We start from the raw sequence: 23,769 nt of genomic DNA on the forward strand, positions 1-23,769 counted from the left end.
TGGCTTATTTTCCTACATCATTTCTCTTCCCACGGTGTGCTGAAGGTTTGGTGCCTGTCCTGCTTTTCGCAGTCACTGCACGGATACGCCTCCTGCCTTGCCTAAAAACTGATGTTTCATTACAAAGACACATTGAGCTTCTGGAGGACTCTGGCAGGTGCTTCACAAGAAGCATGAGACTGGCCCTAGTTTAACAGAAATATTCATGTGCATAAATCTGTATCTGAACTGAAGGACCTTGCTGAGCTGGCTCTCCAGCTCTCGAGCACCCTCATGACACAGCCCCGTGACCTTTGGGACACAGGTTCTCCTCCAGGTGATCTCTTCTTCTCAGTGGCGCATCCCAGAGTCACAAGCCCTGTCTGGCTGCCCCCACTGTGGATCCCCACATCCCTCTCTTGGTCACAGCCACTGCAGGCAGGGGCATTTGGGCAGACCCACACCCTTTTGGCACCCCCCTTGCCTCGCCTGCGCCGCAGCCTTGTCGGCATTAACTTCACAAGGCTGCAGATTAAGAAGTACCTGATGTAGAACATGGAAAATGAGGGATTCACAGCACTTATGTTTCTGTGGAGTATCAAACAGTTTTTACTGCAGGAGAGAGTGGGATAATCAGTCTTATGCGAGAACAGGTTTAGGCTGCAATCTGGGGAGTTATAGTTTTAACTCTATTTAATGGGGCTTTTTCTCAGTTTAAAGACAGAGGTTCTGTCTTCCTTCCTCCAAATACCTCAAATCCATGAGTTAATGGTGCTCTATCACTTCTGTTGTTTTCCTCAGCACTAACAAAGTAATCTATCTCCATACATCATGATATGATGCTTCCTTAGTTTTTTACTTACTGTACTTTATATGAATTTCAACGAAGGAAATTTAAAAATATGCTCTAGCTTTTTTCAGTGCATTGGGATTCCAAGAAGCCAGTTTGGAGCTGGGCTGTCAGGCCACCATTCTGGATCAAACTCAATAGACAATCTTCCCATTGTAAGATAAGGCCCTCATACAGCCATCCCTCTTTTTTCTTCTTCCAAGTAATCCCTGCTCTTTCCTTACAGCAAGCATTTATTTATTTTCCTAAATTGTGGCTCTGATTCCCCATAAGCATAAACGATGCCGACTGACCACTGCAGCCCATTGCTTGCATCAAGGATGACACTGAACTCCACTATGGCCCCTCATTTCTATTGCTGACTATTTTATACACACACTTCAACAAACATGTGATCCCAAATCGGATTTTTTCTACAGATAAGCAGCTGGGCACACTGTGCCACACTCAACTGATGGAAAGAAATGTTTAGCTTGACGTAATTACCTCCACCATTGACCACAGTGCCTGATGAGAGCCGTTCCATTATGTGACATCCCTGGAGGCATATTCCCCTTTCAGCCGCGCAGGCATTTTAAGAGCCGCTGGGAGCTGTACAGCAGCCTGCGTGCCCATCTATGCCAAGTAAACGCTGCTCAAAGTTTTTGTCAGCACTGATTTACTTGCTTTGTTTGTTTGCTTGGGGTTTTAATAACAGTATTAGAAGTATTTGCTCCTGATGTATTTGACATTGTGCCATTGGTCCATTAGGATTTGGTTGAGTGTTGTGCATTATTTTTAATTTGCATTCACAGTGTGCTCTGTAATAACTCACTCTGAATTCTAGCAATGGATGCTGTGAATTTGTATTAACAGCAGTGCGATTTGTGCAATGTGTAGTAAAATTCTGTGCAAAATGATACTTGCCACTTCATGTCCTTTAGCATAGGAGATTAGAGTTTCTAACTAACAACAGAGATTTTTCTTAGCAAATTGTTCCTGGGCTAATCATAATGGGAAAGATTTCAGCTTGGATGGAAATCATCGACACAAGCTGCTGTTGATGCCAAAAGTTTACATGGTTTCAAAAAGCAATTAGACACAATTATGGAAGAAAAATCCATGAAAGGTGACTAAACACAGAGATAGCTCTGGTTCAGAAAGTCCTGAGCTGTTGATTGCTGGAAGCTGAGAAAGGATCCTAGGGATAGATCACTGCATAGTTCTTCCCTAGGATTGTGCTGCTGGGCACCACCTGAAGAACAGGCTGTTCTAGTCTGACCCAATATGGCCTTTCTTATGGTGTCATGTTAAGAAGCTACGCTGAGAGCATTTAGGAAGAAGAGAGAATGAGAGGGAAAAAAAAATAATCTCTCCAGGTTAACAACTTGCAAGCTTTTGAGGTTTCTGCATTAAAATCCTCTTTTGTATCTAATTAGAATTCAGATCCTCTTCCCCCCATCAGCTTCCTTAGAAGAGCACACACACTGGACTGCACTACAATAATGGGCATTTCAATGCTCATGGTGCCCTTAATTGGATGAAGCCTTGCACGGTGGCTGGCAGTAGAGCACTGATTTTTCAGTAGTTACCAGCCCCATGTTTGCTTATGTTCCAAGGTGCATTTTTGGCAATGAATGTTTATCTGCCACAGGGCAGGATCGCAATTGCTAAAGAGAAGCTGATTACTTGGTTAAACTAGATGGTGGAATCTGGTGAAGCACACACAATACGTTACTTTGACACACAGAAAATCAGCCGGTTTACACCAGTGAAAAATCACTAATTTTGTGCAGAAGAGGCAAGTTCTACCATAAGCATGACATTTTATGAGACGCTTGGCATCTTTAAGACTTCTCCATGTGCCCCGACCTCTTTCAGTTTGACCTTCTCTAGAGAGTGAACGGTGCCTTCCTTACAGGATAAGCTGTCACTGGCACACTTAATGAAAGTCTCAAAACTGGGGTACACACAACTGCTTCTAAATATCTACTTCAGCTAGTCTTACGTAGACCTCAACAAACTGTTCACTAGCTGAACTTAGTTATTACAGTATTATTTTCATAAAGCCTAATTTGCAAGTTATAGGACACCAAATCCTGTCCTGAAAAAAGAGTGGAAAATGTTAAGGCAAGACTGAAAGAGCATAGCAGCAACAGTCACACAAGGTGATTATTGGATTTGACATTTTTTTTGTGAGGCACAGGAATGCACTTTTTTCTGCCATTTTTCTGTCATGAAATGATCTGAACAATTTGACGTCCTGCAGGTTGGTAGACAGCACCTCGGTCTTTGCTGTTTATCATTGTTTAAACCATGTTGTCCAAAACTGTGGGTGGAAATAAACAAAAAAGGTGTGAAATGCAATGAACCAATGACTTTCTCCCAGGTTGAAACACATTTTGGGGTTGTGGGCTTGTTGATTTTTTATTTATTTATTTATTTGGCTAAAAGCACACACATTGATGACTATACTAAAAATGCTGAAATAGTAGTCTCACACCAACACCTCTGGGGACTCTCATGCTTTGCCACAACATGGGACTCCAGTTTCACTGCATAACTTTAGTACCTTTCTCTTCTAATTGTACCAGTCATCTCCCCTCCTATTTGCAATAACTAATATCCCTATGACAGCCATTGCCTAGATGAGAAGGCAGCATTAGGAAAGCATTTAATGAACATTAATTGCTTCTTAATATGATTTAGCTGCTGGAATAAGAAGGCTAAGCTAGCTCCATGTGACCAGCAGCCCTACAGGCACCACCAGCAGACTCCTTTTGAGATGCAATCCTGTTGACCTGGGGGAGAGCAGCCACGGTTCACAGATGATACTCAAGGCTACATTTTCCTTTTCCAAATTAGCAGCTAAGTAGGGTTGTAGGAACACAGCAACAAAGTCATCATGACACCACCTGGCTGATTAGTGATCCTTTCCTTCTGTGCAAGCCAGCAATTATCAGTTCCCACTGACTTTGGAAGCTAATGGGAATCAGAGGCTGGGGGATGCTGCCAAGATGCAGCAGCTTCCAGCTGTCAGGAGGACGACAGGATGGGACACTGTCTCAGTGAATGCTGTTTGGTCTTTGTCTTTTCTTGTGTGGCATCTTTGGCACCCGTGCCTTTATCATTTTGACACTCTACATTGTTACCTGACATGGCAACATGATGCAAGAGAAACTTGATCTTTGAATTGAGCATTCCTAAATTCGAATCCTGATTTAACATTGATTCTCATCTCACCCTTTAGTTAGGTCACTTAACCTCTCTACTAAGCTGCTCTGCCAGGAAATTAAGACTGGTAACACCTAGAGATATTGTGACAATCAATCAATAAGTGTTTGTAAAGCTGTTGGTAAACAACAAGCACCAAGTGCCAAGTCTAATTTAAACAGATAGGGTTTATAATCTTCCCATTTTCTTTGCAAGAACTTTAATATGACACAAAGATTAACCTTCTGATCTGGGGAAAAAATCTCTACTGATATTATAGACTGGTGTTGGCAGCAGACCTCTAATTTGAAATACGATGTCCTCACTGACATCACTAAATTTCCCATGGATTATCTGACAGCGATACTTCAGGACTCATGGGAAAACTGTATTGCAGAGTGAAATAACAGTGAGAAGAAAAAAACAAGTCATTTTCTGAACTGTAATTCTTAGTCTTCTTTCACTCAGAGCCAAAATAGCATACCACTAGACCTTCTAAAATGAAGGATTTATTTTTTTACATGGAGTATTTAATGGATATTATGAAATAGTTAATAATATGCACTGACATAAGCAGGAGCCTTCAAGTTTTACAGAGGCAACAGCGAGATCAAAATTTGTAGGATCTGCTAACCAGTAAACATACACGTACCTTGAAAAGCTTGACTGTTGGCCCCTACACGTTCATATACAATGTCAACTCAATTTATAGGACACGCCTGAAGCTAGAGTAAGTTTTTTGGAAATGGAGATGAAATACCTTCACGTTCAAGACATTTATGATTCATGACAACCTCAAAACAGCAAACTTCTTCTGGCTTTATTTCTCTATTGCAACTAAGTACTTCAAAGCCAAGAGGATGACTGAGCTGTGCTCACAGGGGACTGTGCACTGAGCTAGTCTGATACCTGCCACCCTTTGGCAACACCAGCTCACAACTGCTTCTACCTCTGTCCCACCAGCACCCACAGCACTGCTCACCAATGAGCTAACAGATGTCCTAAAAAATAATTATGTATTTCCTGGCATTACCCATCACAGCTGGTGCTGTGCTGTTTCTCTGATGGACCGCAGGCACGCTGCTCCTCATTGTCATATGTAACCACTTACCAGTCACAATATCAAGTCCCTTGTTACTTCATTTATATAGCTGCAGCAGAGCTCTTTTGTCAAGGCTTTCCAGCCATTGTCTGAAAAGAAGAACTGCTTCGAGGCTTAAGAGAATGCTTGCAGATACAGAAAACAGGAAGAATAGGGAAGGATCCGTGAAAACAAGGTGTCAGCTGGCTCACGACTGAAAGGCTGCTGTAAGGTACAGCATCTCTACTACTCACTCTCTTAATAAAGGAGGCCTAATTTAACGCCACCTTGTCACCTCGCTAGGTTTCTCAAGGCGATGGCTGGCCTTGTGAAAATAGCATTGAGTGCACCAATCCGGTAAAAAGACCCAAACTCACCACAGAAACATCTCTTTACCAAAACCACTGCAAACACGTTTTAGAAAAACAAAACAAAACACATTGAACGTTATTTGTAAATAAGACACAGAGCTATTAAAGCAGCAGCGACCTCACTGCACCAGCCGCGGGGCAGAGCGGGCTGCTCGGGCCTCCCCCGGCGACCCCTGCCCCGCGAACCCCCGCAAACTGCCGCCGCCGCCCCGCACGGCCCCTCCGCCCGCTCCCCGGCACCGCGGCCCCCCCAGTTCAAAAGTTCCGACGGTGTTTTAACTCCCCCGCACCACAGGGTCACCGCCCCGCCGCCTCTGCTACCGACAAACGCCGCGAGCCGCCGTTACCAAAGGCCACCCGGGTCCTGCCCCGGCGCCGCCGCAGCTCACCGAGCCGAGCCGCGCCGCGCCGCCCCCCGCCCGCACCGCCGCCCCGGGAGAGAGGGAGGGAGCCCAGGCGGCAGCCCCCCGCCCAGCCGCCCCCTGCACGGCGGCCATCACCCCCCGGGAACCCGCCGGGAAAGTTCGGCGGGATCCCGGCCTGCCCCTCAGCGCGGCCCCGCCACGGACCAGCCCCTACCGCCCCGGCGGGCGCGCGCACGACCCCGAGCCGCGGCCGTCACGGTAGCGGGACTGATGGCGGCGGCGCAGGGATGCGGCCGCCCGAACGGGCGAGGGGCGGGGCCGAAAGCCCCCATGGCTGCCATGGCCACCTCCCCCTCCCCGCAGCCTCCCTTAAATACTATGGGGCGGCCGTAGCTGCGGCGGGCGCTGCTGTGGAGCGCACCATGCGGGTTGTCATTGCCTTGTCCGCGGCGCTGGGCAGCCTGCTGCTCGGCGGCTGCCTCCTGCGCCTGGGCGGCCAGCAGCCCCTCCGCGCCAGGTAGGGCGGCCGAGGGGCTGCGGGGCGGGAGAGCCTGGCGCGGGCTGGGGAAGGAGGAGCGGGACGCGGCGAGTCCCCCGCCGCCGGGCGGGGGGCCGCGGCGGAGCCCGGCGCGGTAGCCCCCGGCGCCGGCTGGGCTCGGCTCGGGTGTTCGCGGCGTGTGAAGCGTTCGTGGGGAGGAGAGCGGCGCCGCTCGCGCCCGGGGATGTTTAATCACTGGTTGTGACAACTTTGTTTTCCCGTCTGGCTTGCCAGGGGCTGGGAGGAGGACGCAGGAGTAGCTGCTGTCACGCCGAAAGTGGTGCGAGCCCTGAGGTCGCCCCTAACGCCCCTTCCCCAGACCGAGAACAGGTAACGGGCTGCCCGCCCTCCGTTACCGGTACAGCGGGTCCCTGCGGAAGGGTCCACCGAAGCGGAGATTTGCCTTCGCTCCAGTTCATTCCTCCTTTTGTTTTGGCAGCTTAATCAGAGGGAGCGTTAGAGACTTATTGGACTGAGGAAATGAAAATTCACTTTAACCGTAATAAATTATTTGCTCGTAGGCCCTCTTAATGACGGCTGGCACTGCCGTTGGTTTTGAGCCCAGTAAGGCGTTGCATATAGCAGTTTTGTTAACACACTATGCAAAAAGTGCTTGCTGAAAGGCATGTTCCAGGAATCTCTTATTCTTTCCAGGAAGGTGGAGCTGGGTAATATTGTTACCATTTTTGTCATGTGTATTGAGTCAAAAATTCAGATTTTTTCCTTTAAAATCCATAGGATGAAGGCCAGACATATGATACCTTTTTCATGTTGTGCAGCATCTTGCTTTGTGGGAGCCCTTTCACTTGACCCAGTGTCTTGGACTTTTAGCTCGGTGCAGATCTTGGCTTTGCAGCCTGTTATTTTATACTGTGAAGTTTAATATGAAAACAGATCGCAAAATTAGCTGTGAAACAAGTTAGTGTCTTACGTGAAGGCTTCAATGTTAACGACTGTGGTTTTGTGTTCTTGAGTCTTCACACACTGTAGGAAAACCCATAGTGCAGAAGAGAGTGGTGTAATCCACACGAGGTGCTACTATGTAAGAAGTAGTTTGCAAATATTTTTGCTCTTCTCTTTTACTTTATGTGACCTCATTAACATTGCAGTTACAGTGATTATTATATGTTAATGTATATTATGGTCAAGAACACATGATAAAAATTAGAAAGAACTTGGGAATTGAGTCTTTGATGGAACTGTGATGCCCTGGTTATATTGAAGTCAATGGTGACAATGCAGTTACCCTTTCTGAGGCTGCCGTTTCGCCCAATCTAACTGAATTTGAGGTTGAAATAACATGCTTTCCCTGAGTGAATGCAAGTGACAATAATCATAGTAACCATTGCAGTGTACGTTAACGGTAGGCTTCTTACGTGTTTCCGATGAGAGACCCTTGTGCTCCCTGCCTCAAAATCTAGAACTTTCACAAGCTGTAAGTTTATAACATCTTTCAAAATTAGAGTGAAACAAAAGGAACAGGAACATTTGCAGAGTTCTAACTGCTATTATGTGCTTCTACCCTGCTTCTCTTTCCTGTGCTCATTTTTTCCCTTTCTGCCTTTTTTCCTTCTTTTCCATTCCTTACAATTTATTGTTTTTGCAGTATGAACTCTGTTCTGCTTTGGGTTTTGTAGCTGTGACTCTATTCTCTTCTCCTCTCTGTTTTGTGTTACGTTTGTGGTTTCCCCCTGCCCTGTCTTCTCATACTCTTCCGTTTCCCTGTTAGTTTCTGAGCTGCAGCCTCCTTCCACTCAGCTCTGTGTGCTAAACCATGGAGTCAAATTGACTAGAAATGCTGGCACAGAGCGCTTCAGAGAACAGAGTCTAGCTACTGCCCATCTGCCGTTAGTACACTCACAAGCAGAGCAAAGAAAGTGGAAGCAACGCGTACTGAAGAAGGCTGCAAATCCATGGCATGCATGGGTCAGTTTTTAATCTCTGTGAGCATGAGGTTTTAAATATGTGTTTTTCCTTAATCTACTTGGAGGATTTTGGCACCAATTTGGAGCTAGTTTTGATCAACTTGAAATTGTATTTCTTTGTGACTAAGTGACTGCAAAAGTGTGACAAGTAAATTATTCATCAAAAAAAGTTTCATTTCACTCTAGCTCCTACAACCGTAGTGTCTTTCTTTGGAGGGATGGCTTGCTGACCAAATCCAAGAGTGGATGTTCTTTCTCACCTGAGTGACTGCACTCAGCAAACTGGCCTGACAGGAGTTTGTGGTGCATGTTTGGCATGTGAGGAAGGAGAGAGAGCTGCTGGACTAACCAGGAGCTGTTACTTAATCCAGAGAGCAGCTGGACTGGGCAGGGAGCCATGCTGGAGGGGTTTGATCCAAGCAGCAGCTGGACTGGGTCTGGCTGAGGGCCGTGCTGGAGAGATTTCATCCAGAGAGCATCTGGACGCATTCAGGAGATTCAGACCAATCCCTCAGTGATGGAGATGGATGGTCTGGTCAATAGGAATTAGATTCCAGTTTGCAGTGGAGTTTTGCAGCAGCATCCATGAGTATAGTAAAAGAACAGAGGAGTCCCTCATTGAAATAGGTTGTATAGAGGTTAGTGAATTTTTGAATCACATGATCCATGTTAGTATGTTGATGCACAAAGCTAGGAACAATCTATTGGTGCAGACTCCCGAAGTATGGTTCTCCTAAAGTACCCTGACAGTTTGAGTAGCACTGCTGTGTTGCTGACAGCAACATCCTTTCCTACGTAAGACTAAGAGTATGTGCATGGATCTTAGGCTAGACTCTGCTCTTTTCATCAGTTTGACGCATTTTTCTGGCAAGCTAAGATTTTCTCACCAACTCTGGTGGGAGGATCCAGGAAAGGAAAAGGAAAAAAATCTGGACACTATCCTTCTTGAACTCCAAGTTTAAGTAATCTGGTCTTCTGAATTGCAAGCTAATCTCTCTTCTTGTCATGATTTCCTTTGCTGTTGAAGGTATATTTGTAACCAAACACCTCCTGAAGAATCTCTAAGGTCCTATTATTCTGTTGCCTCACAATATTGAAAGCTAATCTGTTCATTTACTTTGAGTAATTCTTTTAAAAGGATGAAACTGAAGGATGAAAAGCAGAGGATTGGTTCAGACTGTCATAGATATTTAGGCAAGCTATTATGCACAGAAATGTTTAATTAGATGATGACTAAGCGCCTAAAGTTCTCTGAAGATCTGCGTCTTGGTAAATAACCTTGAAGATGTGGTTTATCTCTTACAGGACATTTCTTACTGCTTTTTCTTGATAAGTGTTAGATAACCAGAACAATGCGACTGCCTTTACAGCGTGACTTCCAGTTTTTGTCTTGGATTTATTTCACAGCCTCCTATGCCTGTTAGTGTGGTTTCTTACAAAAAACAAGGCCATCATTAGTAAGTAGTCTCTAGTAGTCCTGGAATTTGTTCATGGAACCAGTACAATTTACACCACAATCCATGGTTCTCTGGCAAATCTGTATGTGTATGCCTCATACCATGCTTTCAGTTTTTAAGCTGTAACTGCAAGTGCAGCTTAAACTTGCTTAAGCCAACAGCACTACAAAAGTAGTCTTGCACTTGTCCCACCTTTAGACGCTTGGTCCTCCCTCCCTCCCCACCTGTATTTGTGCTGACATATTTCTGTAGTCACAGCATTAACAGCAAAATAGAGGGCTCAGAACTGCTAGTGCTTATCAGGGGAAGGTGACAAGAATGAGAGGAGTATTTTCTTTGTTATGAGGCCCAGAGTGTGCTATGTTAAGCTTGGGCAGAAATTCTAGCTCCTTTTGTACTGCCCCAGAACGTGTAGCAGGCAAATAATGCTAGTTCCACAAGGGAAGTGAAAATAGTTTTCTCAAGCACTATTTGTGTATACTTTGTATACAAGTAATAACAAGGCAGCAGTACCCTGAAGAACCAACCACCACTACTCTGTTACTCTGTTTGTGTTGCCAATTTTAAGATATTCACTTACTATTTCTCTAACTTACTCTCTGTCTGCACATGTCCAAGGCGAGCACAGTGTAGAGACTATTGGGGTAATTGAACGGTGGGAGGAAGTTATTGAGGAGCTATGAGCAGCGGATCTTTACGCAGGCCTAGGGAATAAACAACTATACTTAATTAACTATGCTACAGAGACCTGTACATTCTGTCTCCTGTCAAAATATTGCATTCTGGCAGGCAGAAGGGGAAGAAGAGACAGGCTATTACCACGATTATGAACAGTAGCTTAGTATATTGCACAAATAATTTGCTACAGTTTAGATTAGTCAGCATTGGTGGCCACTTAACTAATTTTACTGCTCTCTTAGTGTTTTTCCTTCATTCTCAGGTGATACATGCAGACATATTTTAGGAGCACGTTTCTAACACATGCCTCATGTATTAGTTCTGTCTAAATGAATAGGTGTTCAGCTGAAAGCTGCTGCCAGAACACATTTATGTTCTGACAGTGGTAAAAGATTTCCCAGCCTCTTTCTGTTTACTTGGTTCAAGTGAAACTGCTCTGTCATTCTGTCTATCATGTACTATTGTAACATCATTTTAGTGTAGGTACCTTATTCTTTTCACTTTACCTACCATGAGACTCTGAATGTTGCTTGTCATCTTATGTGTCATGTGGTTTATGGATTTTATAAATAAAAAGTATCTGATGTTATGTATAACTCTGGTGAATGCACCAGAAGGTCTTCCAAATAATTTAAAAATGCAGCTTGTCTTAAAGACCTGATTTAACATTCCTTAGATAAGCAAAACCTCCATGGGAGCTTGAACAAGGATAGTAGGATCAGTCTCTTTCACAGTTACTGTGATTAATGTTACAAGACAAATTCTTACTCCTATGGTTTGATAAAGCCATTTTTACAGCCCATTTCACCAAGCATTTAAATTGTGTATTGCCTTACTAATCAAAGTGTTGTGAACCTTAAAAACGTCACTATATTCTTATCTGATTTATTTGAAATAGTTTCAAAGATAACATTTAAGAACACCCTTCCTAGGGAAGTATGGATTACGGGGTTTTAATAGTATTCAACTAATAGACTATAAGATTCAAATATAAATTAGTCTCTCCAAGAGACAGTTTGAGACAGAAGGTATTCACAATCTGGATAGTGTTGTTCAGTGCCGGTTTGGTAGTAGGATATACATCTGTAGTTTTGCATGCAAAGTTATCCTTTTTATCCGGAAATGCTCAGCTGTTCAGAGGTCCTGTGCTGCTTCAGGCAGACAAGAGCAGGAAGCCATACAAAAAGTGCAACAACTAGTTCTGCTGGACATGGAGTAAATCAAGCCAATGAGTGGGATTTTTCCTTAAGTTCAGCCTGGACTTAACTCCTGCTGAAATTCTTGTTGCTTTCAGTGCTGCCAGACAGTCCTGTTCTGAGCTCTTTTGAAAATCTCACCCCACATTCTTTCAGTTGTTTTCAACTGATTTTGTGGGAATTCTGGAGGATTGGCCTTTCAGTTCTGGGAATATCTTTGTGTTAGGGTATAGCTCACAGCACTGTATTTCCATTTTCTGTCTTTTTTTTTTTTACCATTCATCCTTTTTTCATTCATTTTATCTCCATCCATTTTCCTACTCTGATAACCGTTTGGGGTTGAGTTTGATTTTGTTTTTAAAGGGCTTCCCTTTTCCTTTCCCTCCCTGTACTACTGCTCCCCCAGAACTCCATGTTAACTGAGGTACCTGTCCATCTGGTGGTTTCCTGCGCTAAGGTTCCCTGTAGTCTCAGGACTGTATGCTACAGGTGCAGCAAAAGGGGCCATGGACTTTCCATATAGTTTGTCTATTTCTTATTCTAAAGGTGGTGCAATCCTTGTCTTAAAGAATTTTACGGTTTAAAGAACTGCTGTCTTCCCGAGAGCAAGATATAGAATAAAAACGTGCTGATAAATGTGGCACGTGGTCTTAATCTACTGTGGATTTATTAAAGTACAGATGGTGTACTTTCCGAGTTCCTAGAATTACCATAGGAAGTATGTGGTCCTCAAGCTGTTCGTATACGATTAAAAAACCCCCTGCTTTTCAGATTTTGGCCAGTGAGGTTGGCTTTGAGAACATCTAAACTCTAAGAGAAACACAGCAGAAATTTCCATTTTCCATCAGTTTTTTGAGTTCAAGCCAGCAGAATGTAACATAGTTTCCGCTTCAAGTTCTCATCTAGCTTGAGAGTTTGCAAAATCAGTTGAATATAGGCTGATACGTGAGTTGTTAAGCATGTTATCTGATTTCATTGCAGAAGTTTTAGTGCAGTTCTAAGTATTGAACAAAGACTGTCATCCACTAGGTCATGCAAATTCATTTAGTGATAAATGTTGCCTCGCATGATTGTCCTAAGTGATCAGAAATCTAATCTGAGTCCGATGTCTGCACAACTCTGCAATGAATAATGCAGTAGAAGTCTGGACTGCCCCTGGCACACCCCTTTTTATCTGAATGCAAAAACCTTTCACTCATGTGAAGCAGAAGCCACTCTGACAGTGAAACAGAAATTCAGAAATTTAACTTTCACTCTAAGAAGTCATTGTTTTGCATGTCTTGCGAATGAATTATTTTTGTATCTTTTTGTACCATATAAGGAGCGTTGAGTGAATTTTACGTAGAAAAAGCCACAGAAGAAGTATTTTGGTGATCTATCTTGTGCCTGCATTATATGGATAAAGAATTTGAATTAAAAATTGTGTCCAGTTTTCCCCACAGTTTTGCTATTTCACCAATCTTCACGTGTCATGGAAAGGGAAAGAAAGACTCCTTATTCCTTTTTTTCTCCCCTCGATAGCTGTAAAAGTGATTGTTAGGATTTAATGACAAAACAGAACAGGGATTTATTTTTCTTATTCTTTTTTATCTGACTTCTTCCTTTTTTTCATTTTTTCAAGTCTCGAAAAAGTGTGCATAAAAAAGCAATTATGTATTAAAAACCAGGGCAACTTGCTTCAGCTGATCTTAGTGCTATGAATTTAAAAAGACTAAAGGTCTGTTGAGTAAAGCTTGTATTTGGTTGAGAGAATATTTACTTGCTGCCTCCACTGATCTCAGGACATAAATTAATAGGAAGCTGTAAGGACCTTGTAATGATTCTCTGCACAGAGGTGAAACCTACTTGTGAAAGAATGTTGGTTCTCTGAGGATGCCTGTGAACACACCTTGCAGTGAGCTGATCAAACCGGAACACCTGCTCTGAGTTGGTCTTCCTGGCAGGCTTCGTGTGTCAAAGAAGGTCTCCTCTGGCCAGCTGTGGCTCAGAAGGGCTGGGGCCACTTCTCAAATTGGCATCTATCATCTTGATTTTTAGTTGTAATGAAAGACTTATTTGCAGCAGTAATATGCACTTGGCTTATGATATCAATAGTTCTTTTTCTAAGGTGCTGTTTATACAGCTAAGCTTTGCCTGCAGCCATTTCTCTTACTTCAAGCTGCAGCTGCAGAAGAATCATTTGAGCTTAGTGAGTTAAAGAAGCAAGAGAGAGGAAACATGATTTACTGCTAACTAAATTTCTTTGGGAACTGGTATTGGGTTCTTTTGTGAAAGGTCCCACCTGGTTCTTTGGTGTAGACAGAACCAGTCAGACCAAGCTGCAATAAACCTGTGTGTGTAAATGGTGTAGGCAGAATATTTGCTGGCACTTACTATGTAAAATCTACTGAGTTGTTTGCTCTGAACTGCGTGCTCTGAGAGCCTTCTGCCCTCTCGTTTGTATGTTGCTCCTTGAAAAAGAATTGGATAAGGAGCCGTATGCAAAATCAGCCAAGGAGCTCTCAGCAAGTAGTAGCAGTTGTTACTATTGATTAAAGTCACTGCAGAACTGAAAGGACAGAGGTTTATGTTCTGTTGTCTTACCATTGCCCTCAAAAAGGGGCATGCAGGCTGCATACTTCCTTAGGGGCACTGGATGTATGCTGGGAAGAAGTTCCTGATGGTGGAAAGAAAGGCGGAGAGCTGATCATTCTCTGCAGCCTACATGCTGGGAGAATTGCTCGTATGGAGTGACTGATTCACTAGAAAATTCATGGGCAATGGAAAGAGAAGGACTTTTCCTGTCATAGCTATGAGCATGCCAGTCAGTTCAGTAGCAAAATAAACAAGTATTTATTCTGCTTGCTGTTCTTCAGTCAGATGATGTCTTATTTGAATTCTTTAAGAGAAAGCTCAGGGAGACCTTATCTATGTATATACATACCTGAAGGGAGGGTGCAAAGAGGATGGAGCCAGGTTCTTCTCAGTGGGTCCCAGTGACAGGACCAGAGGCAATGGGTGCCAGCTGAGACACAGGAGGTTCCCTCTAAACATCAGGAAACAATTTTTCTCTGTGAAGGTGACTAAGCAATGCCACAGGTTGTCCAGGGAGGCTGTGGAGTCTCCACCCTTGGAGATATTAAAAAGCTGTCAGACACGGCTTGGTTGTTCTGTGTTTCTAAGAACAGCGCAGGTTCTGCTCAGAGCTGCAGCTCACACCCAGGAGTGAATGACACAGCATCTGTCTTCTGTATTTCTAGTTCTGGTTTAGACAAATAGGTTGCAGTGTCCAAGTGCTCCGTAAGTGGTGAATCAGTGGAAAGAACCCAAAAGGAACGGGGCGGGGGAGAGAGGAAGATGGTGAGGAGCAAGGAAAATAGAAATGCTGGAGGAAAAAAACTTCATGATAAATGACAATGTGCATAACAGAAGGTTGATGATGGAAGAGGATGATTGTATGAGATTGAACCTAGATACAGGGTGAACTGAGCTGACTGGAATAAGACCTTGGTATCTCAGTCATTTACTAATTTACAGCTCAGTCTTCTACTGGGACTGCCAGAGCAAGAGGACCACACAGGAGTTTGGGGAAAATAAGACAACAGGAATTAAAGATCACTGTCTGACACTTGCCTTGGTTCCTTTTACAAATATTTATTCTCAGTGCGTAAATAAAGAATAAACAAGGGAGGAAGTATTAAGCTCAAGTCAATAAGTTAAGGTCCAAGTAAAAAGATCTACTTCACCTGCGGTGTTTCCTGTATGTGTTATATTGCTTTTGAATATTGCATTTCATCAACAACTTTAGGAAATGACATCTGCTAAATATTTTACTGGTGAATATTTTAAATATCTTCAAAACATAATGTTCAAGAGATTCCCATTTCAATTCTTTTTCTTTAAATTACATTTTCTGATTACAGTGTAAAGCAGAAAATACAATTCAGACTGTGAAATAGGGTTACTTTAAAGAATCAAATATTTTATAGTCACTAGCAGCAAACTCCCCTTTTATACAAGAGCTTCACAATAGAAGTCAATAAGTCTCTGGTAATGTTTGCAGCTAAATCAACTGTTATTAATCTTATTGTCATAGCAAAGTAAATGTGACAGCGTTGTCAGAATATGTTCTCTCTTTTAAAGTTTGTTGCTTTTTCTCCACCCCACTTAAACAGAACAACTGTTAATAAAAATGGAATTTACCAGTTTGAACAGGCTTCAAAATGTAAGGCAATTCAGGACAACATTTTGTCATCATCTATCAAGAAGAAAAGGTAGGTGTTTGCTGTGCTTTATGCTTTGTTTGTTTTAAATAGAAGGGTAAAAAATTGTCCTCTTTTACATAATTCTCGATGATATTAATGTGAAGCTGTACAATAGGAAACTGAAATTGTTCAACCAATCTCTGCCTGCATTTTTTCTTTCACATTTATTAGATTTATTCGAGTTTGGATTTTATTTTTTTTTTTATTTTCCCAATATCCATCAACAGGATTTCTTCTTGCCAGTTAAGAACATTTTATTCCAAGATAATAACAGAAAGGTAGAACAATCTATGAGGTATAATTTCATTCTTGAGTGTCTTTTTGCTGATTGGTGAACACTCCTGCTATGAGCAACCTCATTTAATGGATTCTTTTCAGTGTATTCGCTAGAGTGAGCGTAGAAATGTACTAGTATAAAAACTTGCTAATTAATTGCACTCATTATAATAACTGGTCCACAGGAAACTAATTATTCAATTTTAGATACATTGAAAAAACACCCCAAATTGATTTTGGTTTTTAACTTGCTGTTCTACCTTTTCCTGACATGGAAAAATTATTTCCAAGCTCTTTGCTACTTGCTAAAGTGAAAATGGGAGAAACACCCCGTTACTTTTGACCTGTAACATTTTGCCTGTATGGATGCACCAATAAATAACACATTGTAAATAAAAAAGTCTTCCCATTAGAACCAAGTTCCAGCTTAAAATTAATTATGTGCCATAGTGTCTTTAAAATTGGAAGATTTTTTTTTCCCTCGTCGCTCCATTTGTGAAGAGAAGAGAAACAGAATGAGAAAAAAAAGCTGTGCTAAAAATCATTATGTGCCTTTCCTGATTCAAAGGACTGGAGAAGTCGAATTTTTCTTAACACAGCAACAACATTAAATCATGATTTTAAAACTTCTGTCTTTTCTGCCCCCTCCTCACTTTCTCATTGTGTTTTAACACCTATTTTTAAGACACTATATTCCCAGCATTCTGTCTTCACTCTTTTAATTCTTTCTTCTTTTTTTTCTTGTATATAACCTCTTCTCCCATCAATATTCCTCCTCATCAGCAATGCTGTCATTGAAGATTTTACTCTTTTGAAAGGTGGCGGACTACTTGTTACTGATGTGTTGCTAGTGAGAGCTGAAACAGAGGTTGGCAAACAGAGGTCAAAGAGTTAGTTGACTGAAAAATTGAGCAATTAACACCAAGAGAAGGACAACCAGTCACTGTATGGCCTCTGAAATCCAGATACAGCAATATAAATGCTGTTGTCTATCCCATGTGTTAGGAAGCTGTACAGGCTGCAGGAACGCAGGTGTGCTCTTTGTATCTAGAATGTTTTGGAGCCGAGACTGTAAGAGAAGCGTTAGGAATGGTGAGACCTTTATTCGGTGGCTAAAGAGAAAGGAGCTGCACTGTTTAACAAGAGAGAAGATGAATTGGGCAGGTAGGAAGCGAAACTGATGCTTGGAACAAAGAAGCAAGGGTCTGCTTTGTGACATGAATATTGCAACTCCTCGCCCTTCACTGAGAGGAGCTGCAGGGATCTTTGCCTTTTTGAGCTGTGACCCACAGGCAATGTATATAAATGCTTTATATTGCAGTTCTAGACTTTCAGGGACGTTCTGGACACTCTTGCCTCTTAAGTTGGCAGAAAGGGAAAAAATTACTATAAAGCTTGTCAAATGACTTGATAGTAAAAAATGCTATGTAAGTGAGAAGTTATTATTATAGCAAGTATGTGCTCGTGGTGGTAAAGAGCTTGAAATGCTGAGTTTTCCTGGCAGTTTTCCATTTTTATTCTAGAGCAAGCCCTGTGCACGCTCTCCTGAGGGCTTTAAAAACTGATAGTTGTTTTGGTAGTACTGAAGTGTCCAAAGGCAAAAGGGATCCTCCTTTTCTCTTGCATTTCCTGCTGTTGCTTTTCAACTGCCAAGTAGGAATATCCTTTTTTCACTCCTGCTGCTTAATTTTCTTTCTAATTCAAATAGCTTTTTTTTCAAGTAGATGTTTAGTTTTAGCAAGTAACCAGTGGGGCTGCATCTGTCTCTCTGTTCTAACATTTTACCTAGTGTGTTACTACTATCTCAACACTTTTGTCCTTGCTGTTGTCCTTTAGGTATCTGCGAAAAATTAGAAGATACTTATACTTTGTCAGTGCCTCGACTGTGCATAATAATTCCACCTTAGCCACTGCAGTTAATGTAGAAGGTCGCTGCGTACCTGACGAGTACTATAGACTAAAAAGAACTTCCAGGTGTTGTTTGTCAGCAAGGCTTATACAGTATAAATGAGTTTCCTACAACAGCAAGTTATTATAGTGGTTGTGGTGCAGGTGGTGAACAAAACCAGAATAAAATGTGTTTCATTCACTATTCTTAGCACTGTAATTATTGTCTTGTCTGTGTATTTTTATAGTTCAATTTACTTGAGCTTTTTTATCTTAATAATAAAACCCTTTTAGCATCAGTGAACATGTGCTGTAAGCTCCTGGGTGCCAATGGAAATATATGTATTGTCCCAGCTCTTTAAAACGGAACAGTGGAGAAGACGACTGTCTGGGTTACAACAGAGCCATGAAATGATATTATGATGGCCTTCTGGACTGATTTCTGTTGGAGGAGTGAGTCCCCAAGGCTCCTTTAAAGCAGGAAATGCTAAAATGGGCTTTCTGAGATGAAAACAAAGCTTTCTGGGCTGTAAACTCAGCTGCAGCAAATCCCAGAGTTTCACCTTGAGTCTTTAAAAAGATTAATATAGGGGAATATTGTCTGCATTTAGGAAGAGCTCATGTCATGGAAGCCTTATATTGGTGTGAGCCGATGTGGCGGCCACCTTGCAGAGCTGCTGCAGGCAGGAGCTCCTGTCCCCCAGGACATGCTGCTGGGTTGTCCCTGCCACTTGCGGTGCTGTGCCAGTGCTGCCAAAGATGAGTTCTGGCAGTCCATAGTCTCTCTGGAAGTCACAGGAGGAGCAAACCTCTGCAGGTGGAGCAGATGTGGTATTCTGTCTTGTAAGAACCTGTAAGTGGTGCGTTTCTGGGGGAGCTGGTGAGCTTAGGCACCTCCAAGCAAGAGTGGTTCCATCCAGTAAACAGCAATGGAAAGGCAGCAATGTTCTTGCATTGTAGCTCGTGTTTTTACCCTAGGTGCAACTTCCGTTACATGTATAAGGAGGTCTTTACAGTTTCTGACAGTGACTGCTGTGTTTCTCATGAGACCTCAAAACTAGCATTATGGATGATGCTTTGATTTGTCTCCTTACCAGATGTTTCCCTGTAACTTGCTAATAACTTGTCAGTCCATGCAATTTCTTTCTGAGCTGATGGTAATTTTTCTTTTCATTTCTGACTCTGATCTTCATCTTATAAATGTCTTTAGGCTAGAATTTGCTTCTTCTGTATTTTTTTTCTCCTAGATAATGATAGCCTAAGTAACTCTTCATGCCCTGTTATCCTATTAATTTTGAAATTTTTGCGTAAGTCCCAGCATCTAAGAGTTATTTATTGTTTAGCCTTAAGGAATAAAACTAGATGAGTGATCCAGCATCAACATAGTCTATTTTAGTCCTGTGCTTCTGTCCCATCCTTCCCCCACATGCACTCCTTGTCCTGCCCTGTGCTGGTACTGACACTTGTCTGACCTCACAGTGAGCCAATTTAGGTAGCAGCTTCAGCAAGGAAGTAGTTCCATTTTCTCTGGCTGCAGTTCCAAGGCTTCTAATACAACATACCAGCAGGCAGCTGCCAAAATAGGAAAGCCTTGTTCCCAGTTTCTCCACTCCCATCACTCCTTGCTTATACTGGCTGTGGTATTCAAGGGAATCAGTCCTGATTTGCTGTAACACACTAAAGAGGAAGAAAATGCATATGCATAATTTTTTTCTTTCTGGGTTATTTTTTTTTGCCATGGTGGTGAATTAAAGTGGCCTATGAAGGCACTTGACAAGTGTGAAAGCTGGCAAAACCAAAACAGAGGTGGAGTCAAGTAAGTATCAGCAGTGGCCCAAGGAAGAGAACAGGTTTGGAGGTGGACTGGAAGGAGGAAGAATGCACTGCACCGGGTCAGATCAGCTACAGCTGCAATTAAACTAGTTTTACTCTTTTCCCTCTTCTGCCCTTTCATTCCTGCTCTCTTGAATTGGGCAAGGGCTGAGTAAAATCAGTTTAATAACAATCATCTAGTTCCTTTAAGAGTTTGCTAAGTCTGGAGAATCAAAATCGTACATGTTGTCACAGGTGTAACAAAGACCAATTCTAATGCAGAATTTCTCTGAAAAGTTTATTTCTTTTCTGTGTGAAAATGGGACATGGTTTTACTTAGGGCTGGATAAACAAGTTAACTTGCACGCTTGCGATACTTTTATGAAGCAAACAAAAAGAGGGATCTATTTTTTTCAAATGTTTTACCATAAAGCTGTGGTACTAAAAGTGTGTTGAACACAGAGAGAGGGAAGGTTTTGGGTTGTTGACCTCTGCTGTTGCAAGCCACCACAGGCTTTTTTATATTCCTTTTTATCAATTCTCATGCTCCATTTGAAAACAAGTGAGGTTTCTTGCCATCTCAACTCTTGTAAAAACCATTCAAAATACACACTTAAGTTCCATCTTAACTTAAGTTCCATCTTAAATAAGCTCATGATGAATTGGTTTTGGGCCAATGCTAAGCCATTTTTGCTAAAATAATACAAGGTAGATCTAATACAAGGTAGATCTTTTCTGGAGACATGAATCCCATAGAATTTGTAGTCATGGCATCCATATAATCTCTTCTTCCCATTCCTCTAATCCTCCTTATAAGTCAGTTACTGCTTTTAAAAATCTTCTATTAGGACCCAAGCACAAATAGGAGAAGTATTAACATTCACCTATAAGGGAAGAAATGTCTCCATTATTTGACTTACATGTTCTGAAGTATTTCACATATGGACAAATTAAATCTCTTGAAAGGGTTTAAAAGGAGCAGAAAGCTCTTTGGTTACATGTACCAATGTAACCAAAGTGCTGGTTGATGTAAAACAACAGATTGTTTTATTTAAGGGATAATTTGAAGGAACATCTGTAAATATTGGTCTATGGTCTTAGATGATTGAATTGAGCTTTGGGGACTCTAGAAGTTAAATGAAAGAAAAGGCATAAGAAGTGTAATGTTTCATCTTGGCTTGCAAGAGCCACATTTCAAAACGTTTTTGGACTTTACGAAATACAAGAAAGAGATTTTTTTGTATTATTTTAGACTTTTGCACTTGAGGTGATTTCTAATAACTTCAAAATATTTATAGTCAAATATTTAAGTTTGAAACCAGTGCACTTTTGAAAGTTTCTGAAAAGAAAAGTTCATTAGGACATCACTATTAAGAAGCAATATTTAATAGGTCATGCTAATTAAATGAGGATAGTACTGTTATGAATTACAAAAATAAAATAGGTCATGGAGTTCTAAAAGCAATCTATAATATATGCACCATGCACATTATTATTAATACATGCATCATTTGAATGTTTTAGAGACTGTTTCTAAATATACATACATATATATTCTAGTGTTTGATGTTGTTGCCTTTTTTAGATATTCAGAAGATTATTATCTTCACATAGTCACAAAACTGCGGAACTGCACCTGGATAAGGAGACCAGAAGAATCTGCAAAATTCAGGTAACTTTCATTGTCTCATTTAGAAAAACTGTTTACCCTAGATTCATCTAACAAGCCATAAATGTCAATCTTCCCTTTTGAAAATATAACTTTGTATTGCTTTAAGTCTGCATTCATAGCTATACATTTCTATTAATCTTTTGATGCTGGGCTCTTCTTTGTTTGAATTGAACAGTGCAGACTGAGTAGCATAAAAGAACTACACAAATGAAGTAATTTTACCTGTCTCCACTATAATGAATAGTTAACTAACGTAACTAGAATAGCTTAAAATATTCCTGACACAAAACCTACACTATTAAAAAAAAAAAATCGGTAACATGATTTTGTCCATCTGAACTGGCACTCTGGTAAAAGGCTGTGTAATGAAGCAGTATATTTCTTACCCCAAGACTATTGCTTCTATTACAGAAGTGCCCAAGGCACTCATTAGGTTTGACACTGCATGTCATGGCCCCTGAGCACATAAGCACGTGATTACATCTGTCCTTGTTCGGGATGGCACATAAGTACATGCTGAGTAGGGACAGCAATCCCTGAAAAGCTTCCACTCTCATTTGGAAATGCATCATGCTGGATTTAGAGAACAGCTTCACTGTGCCAACCCTATTTTCTCCAGGGGGAAATACTCTCTTGAATTACATTATTACATGGATCAGAATTAAGCATTCTGTCATGATCATTAAAAATAAATAAACTGACCTACCTTCCAACTCTTTGGAGTTAACTAACATTGAAAACTTAATACCCACATGCTCAGCATGATACCCTTGGCAGAAGTAGGTTTTGTTGGGGGTAAAGCTTTTCCTACAACATAAATTGCTTTGTTTGCTGTGTATCATAACTAACTAATGGTGTTTCCCAAAACTTAAGTAAGAGAATACACAGAGATAAGGTTTAAGAAACTTTCAATTAATTCAGGCAGTCTTTATCTGTGCACGGAGATATCGGAACATGATAAGGAGCTGTAGAAGCAGCACATTCTGTTTCAGAATAGGCAGGTGTCTTGTACAGAGTTGATAAGATGATAAGAGGTGAAACTGCTCTAATCTGCTCTTCACCCTGCTACATTTAGGACTTTTGTTTTCCCGTCTTTTTTTAAACTTCTCTTCCTTCCAAACAGACCAGCCACCACTTACCAGCAATTTGCCACTTTTGCTGCTGTGCTAGGTGTACAAGTCAGTGACAGAGTAACCACTCCTTGTTCCAGCTTGACTTCTTCGTTTATTGCTTCTGCAATCTCCCTTCAACTGGGCCAACTTTTTCTACATCTTCTAGGCCTATGGGAATCAAATATGACACCCTCTATCTAAACAGTCATATGAGACTGTTGGACTTTAAGTACAAGATGCTTACTGTTCCTCTTGCTGTCTGCCTTCCAGCAAGGAGCATGGGTCATAAGAAGTCAAGGTGGGTTATACAACCAATGATCAGGCTGGAAATACTCAAAAGTGAAAACTGTGGGGTGCACTAAGCCACCTAGAAAATGTGTACTTGAGGTAAATTGAGGTGAGCTTGCTAGCTTTAACTTAGCTCAAATATCAAGCAAAAAGAATCTTTTGAAACCCATGGTTCTGCTTTGATATCATCCAAAAATTCCGTTATATGACCAAGGACTGATACTTCAGTTTTGTGGCTTTACGAATGATTATTTTACAAAAGATGTGTGCTTTTGCATAAGTCTTTTTTTTTCTTCTTCTGTTTTCTCAAACTCCTCTTCTCTCTATTGTTTTCTGGAAAAAGAATATTAAAATTTTACAGTTGTCCTTGCTCCCAGACCATACTGGAGACTTTCAAGGCTCTTAACAGTCGGTCAATAGAGGCTTTAAAAAATAAAAATAAAAATAAAAAAAGAGAAAAACAAATTCAGTATAAAATTTACTAACTAAATCTGTATACACTTCGTGCTTACAACGCTCCCAAACTTATTTATCAGACTTAAGCATAAAAGCCTGGAACTAGCCTTGCAAGGACACTCTAGCTGAGAAATGATCATTGACAGAGCTCTATGGGGAACAAAGCTTCTAGAAATGTGGCGAAATAAATGAATTAATAATCTCTTGGCAGTGCATCTCTTCCTATTTCTAACTTTGCCTAGTATCAGTAATGCATAATAATTGTGTAATACAAATATTATTCAGTTCTAAAAATCTCATTAAGTAGGTAGATAAACACACCCATTTTGCAGAAGAGGAAATTAATCTCAGAGGGACTGTGCAGCAGGAATTGGGTAATACAGCTAGCCA

The 23,769-nt window shown here is 41.5% G+C and overlaps 1 protein-coding gene across 1 annotated transcript in view; it reads left to right on the forward strand.

Moving 5' to 3' along the window:
- The first annotated feature begins 6,260 nt into the window (after positions 1-6,260).
- The window catches only part of ST8SIA6 (ST8 alpha-N-acetyl-neuraminide alpha-2,8-sialyltransferase 6), a 34,469-nt gene continuing 16,960 nt past the window's right edge, over positions 6,261-23,769 (forward strand). Inside the window, exons 1-4 of the mRNA XM_086614750.1 lie at positions 6,261-6,355; positions 6,611-6,706; positions 15,787-15,885; positions 21,437-21,523. Coding sequence (XP_086470876.1) covers positions 6,261-6,355; positions 6,611-6,706; positions 15,787-15,885; positions 21,437-21,523 — 377 coding nt within the window. The remainder of the gene's footprint in view (positions 6,356-6,610; positions 6,707-15,786; positions 15,886-21,436; positions 21,524-23,769) is intronic.

The sequence above is a fragment of the Tauraco erythrolophus genome, chromosome 7 (genome assembly GCF_009769465.1).
Source record: "Tauraco erythrolophus isolate bTauEry1 chromosome 7, bTauEry1.pri, whole genome shotgun sequence".
In the NCBI taxonomy this organism is placed as follows: Eukaryota; Metazoa; Chordata; class Aves; order Musophagiformes; family Musophagidae; genus Tauraco; species Tauraco erythrolophus.